Below are 9,357 nucleotides of genomic sequence, written 5' to 3'. Positions count from 1 at the left end.
GTCCGGGAAGATCCCACATGCCGCGGAGCGGCTGGGCCCAAGAGCCACGGCCGCTGAGCCTGCGCGTCCAGAGCCTGTGCTCCGCAACGGGAGAGGCCACAACAGTGAGAGGCCCACGTACGGCAAAAGAACACAGCCCAAACCACTCAGAGACAACAGTAGCTACATTCATTTTAGCCAAAAGGTAAGAAGCCATAATTATGCCGAGTGAAAAAAGCCAATCCAAAAGATCAAATAGTGTACGATTCCATTTACATAACATTTTTCAAATAACAAAACTGTAGCAATGGAGAAGAGATTAGTCCTCCCCAGAGGCAGAGTTGGGGAGTAATTGTATCTATAAAAAGGCAACAAGAGGAATTCTTGTGGTAATGGAATTCTTCTGCGTCTAGACTTTATCAATGTCAATATCCTCATTGTGATATTACGCTACAGTTTTGCAAGATATTTGTAATGGAAAAAACTGGGTAAAAGGTTCACAGGATCTCTGCATTATTTCTTACAATTGCGTGTGAATCTACAATTATCTCAAACTAAAAAAAGTTTTTTAAAAAAGATAATGCGTTTCAACTCTAGCGTGAATACTCAGAAGAGATAAGATCATCACCATTGTGCCCCAACCCTTCAGATCCACCGATTGCTAGCTGGCTTCTAGGAAAGTTACTTCCAGGCCTCCCTAGAATAACCAGCCAACAGCTAATTCTTCTTCAGGGTCTCTTCTTTTCCGATTAGCTTTTATGTTGGGAGGGACAAATACCACCAGCTGGAGAAGAACACAAAGTTGCCAAGGGCCAGTAACTGTTGGTTTGTCAACTGAACTACCAGCAGTTAACAGGGTCAACATGTAAAATCTGATTTCAATTCATTTAGCTCATATTAAATACTTGAGAAGTTCTAGATCATTTTCAATGTGTAGGAGGCAAGCAATGAGAACTGCGGGAAGAGGGTTTTAGTTCCAACAACAAAACAAGGTCCTTTTTCAAGTCACACCAACCCCTTCAAAACACTTTTTACTGCCTAATGGGGGTGAAGGCACAAAAATAAATGGTGATGCCAAGAGAATCTAAAACGCACTAAACCTCCGGCTCTACAAAAACTAACCCGGCCACCACCGACCACCGCAACTGACTGAAGAAGAAAACACCTGAATACAGCAGGAAACATACTTCGTAACAGTGCAGTGAGTCCTAGTTAGTTAGCAAGTGAGACCAGAGGCATTCTTTTCCTGAAAAGATAAACATTCTAACAGTCAAAATAACGTGCCGCACATGTGTACATGCACACACATGTACACGGGATACGTGTTTCCTGAAATCCACTGAATCCTGCTTAAACCATTGACTAAAACTTGAATTCAGATTAGTTGTCCTAATGCTAATGAGATTTCTGGTGAATCACAAATAGTTTGAAGCAGGCCTGTGTTCCTTTGTAGCCACCAGTCTTTGATCAGTAAAAGGAAGTAGCTATTCTTTCTGATTCCCTAGTTCTTTGCTATTTAGAGTACTGTATCTCTGTTGTAGAATAGAGCTTGGTGCCTTAGATTTAAAAACTTTTTATACACTAGCTCTTTTATAAAAAAGGCAGAGACAGTCATCCTAACAGATGTGTTTCTGATATTTTTCTGTACAAATTTCACATGTTGAAACACTGTTACGCTTTCATATAAATGTGCGCTCTATGCAATAAACTTTGCAGGTAAAGAAAAAAAGAATAATAATGAGCCAATCAGCTTACTTTCCCCCCACAAAGGCTGACATTATAACCTCTGAACATATTTTTACTGACTGTATATATTCCAGCTCTGACAAAGCTACAAAAGACCAATTACATGTACTACAAATTGCTTCTCCTTCCTTATTTCAACATTAATTTATGTAAACAAAAAACGATGTAGGGGAATAAGGAACTGCCCTCACAGACTCGCTACAACCGTTACCTCGTGCCACCACAAGTCAACTGTGAGCTTAAATTCAGATGTTCCTCAACTCCCGCAAAGGATGGAATGCCTGGAAATCCCATTATCATCACAGATTAAGAAATACTAATATACTTAGCATAATGATATGAGAAATTGGCTATTTCATATTAGATTCCAGAATGGACATGGAAAAGACATCAAAGTTTAAGGAAAAATAGTGTAAGTTGAAAAAAATCTTGAAAATCAAGTAAATTATGGGGACTTCCCTGGTGGCGCAGTGGTTAAGAATCTGCCTGCCAATGCAGGGGACATGGGTTCGAGCCCCGGTCTGGGAAGATCCCACAGGCCGCGGAGCAACTAAGCCCATGTGCCACAACTACTGAGCCTGCGCTCTAGAGCCCGCGAGCCACAACTACTGAAGCCCGTGCTGCGCAACAAGAGAAGCCCACGCGCGGCAAGGAAGAGCAGCCCCCGCTCGCCGCTACTACAGAAAGCGCATGCGCAGCAACAAAGACCCAACACAGCCAAATATAAATAAATAAATACATTTATACAGAAAATTATGTTCAACAACTTGGACTTTTCTCCTATGAACTAAGAAATGGCCATCACCGCCAACTGCTGTGACTAGGCTGCACTGGCGTAAACGTGTGCACGGCACGACACGATGAGCAGCTGATACGAACGTACACACGTGCAGCCGGCCTGTCCAGCAGAGCGGATATCTCCGCTGTGTAGCTCGGGCTCTTGACCATCTCCACCCTGGAGGTCAGACCTCTGCTTTAACAGAACTCCAGTCTCCTCCCACTGTCCACAAATCACAAGCTTCCACAGGACACGTAGCGCCACTTTCCATCCCCCACTCAATCCCTTGGCTCCAGGCGCACTGAACAAAGGTCCACACTTATTTCCTTACAAACCACCTGTGCAGCTTCTATGACCTTGGGTTCGCCTGGAAAATCCTTCATAGCCTCCTGGTCCACTGGTGGGTGAATTTCTACTCCCCTAAGACTGAACACACCCACCTAGGAAGTCCCCAGACTCAATACACACCCATCTAGGAAGTCCCCAACCTCAGCAATGCTGGCCTAGGACAGCTGTCACAGCACTAATGAATCACTTCCTACTTATGACATGACAGATTGGTGAGCTGCTTGAGGGACAGACGTCTCAATGAATCCCCAAGGCCTGGTAAGTAATAGGTATTTCATTAAAATGTGATAACAAGAACTATTATTAGGCACTGCCTCAACAGTAAATGCACTTCTTCCATTTCATCCACAGAACAACTTCGAGAAGCTATTACCCACATTTTACAGATGAGGAAGCTGTTAACCAAAAATGGGGTGAGAAGGAACAGCCCATATAATACAGAACTATCACCAGAGGCCACATTTCCATTACTCTACACTAGTCTAGATCAAAGTTCTTTGAGGCAATTACAATTCCTTTTCACTACATATAAAACTTAAAAAATACATAACAAAGTTAAAAAAAAAAGGTTTCAAATGAGTCAAGAAGGCATAGTCTTTCTGTGTTTTGAAAAGGTTACTGTATCTTTATTTCAAATAGCTCATTTAGGTTGGAAGCATATGCCACTATTACTTTACATAATATGACTTTATAAGACTTGAATTTCAAACATCACCCAAGGCAGACCTTATTGTGTTCATTTAACTCCCCCCAAAATCCACCTGGATAAAGTTTTTTCAGGGCAACAGTAAATTTTTTAAAAAAAGAACAGACTTGTTTCAAGGTGGAGGGGGGTAGGGGAGGGATGGATTGGGCAGTTGGGGTTAGCAGATGCAAACCACAGAGAATGGATAAACAACAAGGTCCTACTCTATAGCACAGAGAACTATATTCAACATCCTATGATAAATCATAATGGAAAAGAATTTTTAAAAAAGAATTTATATATATGTTTAACTGAATCACTTTGCTGTACAGCAGAAGTTAACACAACATTGTAAATCAACTATACTTCAATTAAAAGAAAAAAGAAGCATGGTGAGTCTTCATAAATAAGCTAAAATGACAGTGCTAGGAGGTTACAGCTGGTTTTGTTTTTATTTTAGGTCCTTTTTCGAGAGGAAGAAAACCGCAACAAGTTGGCAACCAGGAAGTCCTCTTAATTTTTTTTTAATTTTTGTTTTTTTGGGTTTTTTTGAGTGTCTGTGAAAGCCCAGGGTGGGTTCTGGGAAGGACTGTGTTAAACACCAGCCTCACGAAGCACTGCAGTAGGAGAGATTCATTTTGAACCTCAGCCAAGATATGCAAAGCTAATTATGGAACTGTTAATTACTAAATGTTTAAAAGGTTATTTGAAGGTGACTAAGTTTCTACCAATATTGCAAAAGAATGTTAATAATTTTTACCATGAATTCAAGTCCTCACTTGTTCAGAGCCACATGCTAATACAGTTTGAAATTGGTTTTTCAGAAATAAATGTGTATTTTTTTAACCTCCAAATTCAAATATCATTGTTATGAAAGCTAAATGCTTGTGGCCAGTCATTACTTTGCGAGCCATGCTTTTCAAAAGTGCACCCAGACCATTTAGTTGTGTTTTACGAACAAAAACTACTTAAGGAACAAATTATTTATTACTAGAGCCCCAAAATGAGCCAAAATATAATCAAAGTATAAGTTGTCAGATGAAAACATAAGACTGCTCATAAACAATGATAAAAAAGAGATGGAAAATTTATCTGTCATAGACACAATTCTTCCACTGGATTTGAAAGTTAAATATTCATCAGAGATACTCTTTTGTGCAGATTCTCATAATTTAAAGTTCTCTGTGCTAAAGGCACTTTTTCAGCCCTCTCATTATGACTCAAGACACATGCTACTGAGTGACTTTTGCAAAGAATTAAGTCTTGCACTGTTAAGAGCTCTCCAATGACAAATTCATGATTTAGCAACTAAATCAAAAGGTGTAACAGCCAAAAAAAAAATTTCAGTAATGAAGAACAAAGTAATATTACTAGGAAGGGATGAGGCAGGAGATTGTACACAAGCCATTTTAAAAAGTAACTTTTACAACTAGCTAAAAACACATCATATGAAATCTTTAAAGTAGAAGAATATTCTGCAATAGATGTTTCACCTGAAAAACTGTAAACAGGCATTTAAACACTCTACCTAAGCAACCTGAAAGGGTCTGAATCCAGTAAGTTAATAATATGGTTTAGAAAAGTCATTTCATTGTTTAAAGACTTGGGGGGAAAGCTGTTTGTAATTTATTTACATCTTTCACTTCACTTAATTGCTTAGGTGACCAAGCTTCCCATTTAAGTGATTAAAGACACAAACCCCAACAGTTTAATAAAGCAGTTACTTAAGAGTCCTGTTTTTCAACAGAGGTGCACTGAAAAATATTAATAGAACATTTAGTGCTCCTTATTTTCAAGGAGGTTTGTTATCGAGAATACAGTGCCCCACTGACTAGAACTTAGCCACTTTCCAGACACACAATATGGGACACACATTGGATTAAAGATGGCTTTTCTTGTCCTCTCAGAATATCAGGTGAAATAGTGACAGCCCCTTAAATATGAATATGTGAGATTTAGCTAAAAATTCGAGTGACAATTTTGTTTCTCCTTGCCATTCCCCCTCTAGTGACGTGCCTAAATAAACGGGAAAATGGGTTTCCATTTTCCAGGTGGGCATGAAAAGCTTCCTAATTTCATAACACTCTTCAAAGTTCCTGTGTTTGCACTGAGGCTCTCCCCACCCCCAGATTCTCTTGGAGTTAACCTCTTAGGTTACACGAGTGACAGCACGATTACTTCTAGGCAACTGAGTGACCTTGTACAAAACCACATCTTCACAGCGTTTGGGAGACAAACTGGGTTGGTAGGGTTAAAAAAAAGAAAAAAAAAAAAGGAAGAAAATGAATTTAACAGAATATTTATATATTTTCCTCTTTTAAGGCACCTTTCTCTTGCCTGCCGTAAGAATCGTACAAACTCCTTCACCAAATCTATCCTGAGAAACAGAAGGAAGCATGACAGCAAAACTTCCCTAATTCGTATCTGTCTGTCCGTATCAAGTTTATTTAATAACTTGGCTTTTATATTACAAACTTCTAACCCTCGAGCACTCAAGAGAAAAGACAGGGCAGAAAAACTTCCAGCCCTTGCATTCACAAAGCACTCAACAGAAAAGGCACCTGCTACCAAAACATTTATTTTTTTACTTTTGAGTAAATTTCAAACTTTCAGAAAAGTAATTATTTTTGACAAGCCAGGTGAAGGTGGAAAACATTCACATTTCCATCTACTTTCTCTTTAAAATAATAAATAAACACGTAGGTCCGCATTAGTAATAACCAAGGGAGCATCAGTGTTAATAGGGTGGATACTTATGAATGTTCCAAATGTTTGGTAGGCTTCTCTAAGGTGACTTGTTCTGTGAAGGTTTGGTGGGGGAAATGTGCTGCTTTCAGACGGTCAGCGAAGCGTTCACGTTGCGGTGTCAGTAGCAACTGGCCCACTTCTAACTCGGGCCAAGCTCTGTGCTGGTCGGTTTTCACTCTGCTCTCCACAACCGGCGCGTCAACAGGGAAATTTAACAGCTCATTTCTCTGGCACAGTCAGCACGCGGTCACAGTGGAGGTTCTGTCTCTTCCAGTTTTGTTGGGGGACACACCCCCCTCCACCCACCTGATAGTAGATTTGGAGTCATTGCTATTCTAATCAACCAACCTGAGATTCCACTTCCCGGCTCTCTAATTTCCACTAAAGGCCTCTTACATCATTTTCTGACCTGCCTTGCTAGGCTCTAATATTCTCAGCATGTGTGATTTCACTTGGCACTTCAAACACTGAAAGGGATTGAAACATTTCACTGAAATGGGCTCCTCCACCACACTGTGACTGAGAACGTGCGTTTTCAACTGCATTAGACTGACTGACAACTTAAAACCGACAGGAAATGCAGAAGGCACATGAGAAGCAGTGCGACAAGAGCAAAAAGCAGGACCTTCCTCGTTTTCGATAAAGTAATCCTTTGGATTAGGAACTTTCTGGAGACACTGTGAAATGAATTTGCCTTGCAAGATTACCATCTTCCACAGTCTGGTAAACGAGTGCAATCTACCTACGATCCCCAGATGTGCCAGCTCCATCAGAAAATAAATGAAAAATCAAAAGCCGTACCAGGTGCCATTCCTGGGCCTTGTCCAAAGGCAGCCAGTGGAAGCGTCTATTTTATTCTCCTTGCCCCGCATTAAATAATGACAATCAACAGCAGAGGAGGAGAGCCTTTGGCTCTGAACAGATGGCATCCAACACCTAACAAGCGAAGCAACTCTTTCAAGCATTAGATCCTAAATGTCTGATGGTCCCAAGGATCAGGAGGGCTTATTTGTCTTAAGACGGTTGGCAGCAGGATCCCCTGTAGTCACCATCCCAACGCTTAGGAGCATGCGTCATTATCCAGTCAGCAGCTAAAAGCAAAAAAAATCAAACCACCACATTTTTATAAATTTCCCCCTCTCTAGTCCAACTTGAGACGACCAGATCCACCACCATCAGCAATTCCTCTACTTAAAGCCAGAGAAAAATAAGCCTGAAGGTAAACGAACGTATGAAGGTTAACAAACTTATCTAATTTTGACAAGGTTGTGCAACACCAAAAGAATCCGCAGGGTACCCTTCCCGGGGCTGTATTTGAATATGCCTACTCTGCAGTTCTGTCTGCAGTTGAAACTAAAAGCACTAACCTAGCTATTCAACTTCCCCCCCACCAACCCCTTCCTTGCAAAGCGGCATCACTTTTCCAAATTAAAAAAAAAAGGAAAAGAAAAATAGTAAACATACAAACATCTCAACCTTTTACTTTAGAAGACCAGCACGGGTTCGCGTTCCGCAGAGCCCTGCAAGTTTCCTCCTACACCTCTGCAAACGCCGAAGAACTCTGAAGGCACCAGGGGCCACAAGCCCGGGGAGGCAGGGCGCCTGCGGCCGGGGTGGGGGTGGGGGGCAGGAGGGGCCGGCCGAGGGGAGGTGACTGCCCCCCGCCCCGAAAGGCTCCCGGGCCCCGCGCTAGGCTGGGCAGAGGGGACGCTCGGGAGAGACCTCCCTGCCCCGCGGGGCAATCGCAGGAGCAGGTCGGTACGGGGAGAGCAGCGAAAAGGAGGAGAAGATCCAGGAGAGGGGGAAATAACGCCAGGACGGCCAGGGGAGACGCGGAGACGCGAAGCCCCTGGAAGCTGGGGACCTGACGCGAGGCGCGGGCGCGCGGGGCGAACGACGTGGGCAGGGAGCGCGCAGCCGACGCGGGGCTCACCTGGGGGGTCCTCTCGGCCGGGTTCTTCATCACCGCCTGGCGGAAGCTGTTATCCACGTAGGACGCCATCTCCCCCCGCAGCCCGGGCCGGGGCCGCTCCGCGCCCTCGGCCGCCGCCTCCCGGCCCAGCGCCGCCGCCGCCGCCGCCGCCTCCGCCCTACGCGCTCCGCCCGCCTCGGGCCAACCAGCCAAACCGCGGCGGCGGCGGGGCGGGGGGCGCGCGAGGCCCGAGGGTCCCCGCGGCGCCCGGCTGCCGGGAGCTCCCGCTTCCTCCGCCTCCCCCGCGCCGCGCGGCCGGGAAGGCTCCCCACGGGCCCGGGCTCGACACGCCTCCCCGGCTCCTCTCGGGGACGGCGGCGGCTCCTCCCGCCCCCCGCCGGCCTGAGTTATTTTTAGGGAGTTCGAGCGGCGGGGAGGGGTTGGCTGGGGCGCACGGGCCTCGCGATCCTCCGCGCGCAGGGCCGCCCCCTCCTCTCGGGGGCTCCGGGAAGCACTCGGGGGTGCCGCGGCCGCCGTCCGATGACCGGCTCAGGTCAGGGCACTGCGAAGCCGGGTCGCCTCGGCCGCCGTCCCCGCCGCCGCGCCGCGGCTCCGTCTACTGCGCTTGGCCGAGCCCCCCGACGGCTGCTGCATCCCCTCGGGCCGCCCCGCCGCCGCCGTGCGCTCCGCCGCCGCCCCCCATCTGCACGCGCGGAGCGGCCAGAGCGCCCCCGGCTGCGCGCTCGGCCCGCTGGCTCTCGGCAACTTTGTTCCCGGGCTGCGGGCGCGGAGAGAAGGGGCCGCGGGCACCGGGTCCGGACTCCTGGCGGCGGGCGTCGCGCACCGCGCACAGCCCCCCGGAGAGTGTTTGGGAAGCGGCGACTCCCCTCCTCTTCCCCGCCTCTTCCTCCTCCTGCGCCCCCGCGCCGCCCCGCCGCGCTCAGGGAGGAAGCGGCCTCCGGGGCCGGGCGCTTTGTGCTGCAACCATGGTGAAGAGCGAGTGACGGGCCGGCAGCCACTGGAAGCGCGCCGCGTCGGCGGGGGCGGGGCGTCCCGGCGCCGGCTCCCGCCCCCGCGCCGCCCGCCCGCCAGCCGGCCGCGCCCTCGCTCCGGAGCTGCACCTTCGGCGGCCCAGGTGAGCTGCGCGCCGGGCACCCGGGG

The 9,357-nt window shown here is 46.8% G+C and overlaps 2 protein-coding genes across 4 annotated transcripts in view; one reads left to right on the top strand and one right to left on the bottom strand.

Moving 5' to 3' along the window:
• RAPGEF2 (Rap guanine nucleotide exchange factor 2) overlaps window positions 1–8,332 on the bottom strand; it is a 244,588-nt gene extending 236,256 nt beyond the window's left edge. For 2 of the 3 annotated variants that reach the window (XM_029234931.1, XM_029234929.1), the window contains exon 1: window positions 8,218–8,332. In XM_029234931.1, the coding sequence (XP_029090764.1) occupies window positions 8,218–8,286 (69 nt within the window). In that variant the 5' untranslated portion in view covers window positions 8,287–8,332. The remainder of the gene's footprint in view (window positions 1–8,217) is intronic. The other variant, XM_029234930.1, reaches the window with a different exon arrangement.
• A 962-nt stretch (window positions 8,333–9,294) lies between these two features.
• Window positions 9,295–9,357, top strand: part of CUNH4orf45 (chromosome unknown C4orf45 homolog) — a 142,993-nt gene continuing 142,930 nt past the window's right edge. The window contains exon 1 of the mRNA XM_029235885.1: window positions 9,295–9,331. The gene's annotated coding sequence lies outside the window, so the exon portion shown is untranslated. The remainder of the gene's footprint in view (window positions 9,332–9,357) is intronic.

The sequence above is a fragment of the Monodon monoceros genome, unplaced genomic scaffold, assembly GCF_005190385.1.
Source record: "Monodon monoceros isolate NGI ecotype Baffin Bay Population unplaced genomic scaffold, NGI_Narwhal_1 Super_Scaffold_20, whole genome shotgun sequence".
Taxonomy (NCBI): domain Eukaryota; kingdom Metazoa; phylum Chordata; class Mammalia; order Artiodactyla; family Monodontidae; genus Monodon; species Monodon monoceros.
This window is presented reverse-complemented; position numbering and strand designations above follow the sequence as displayed.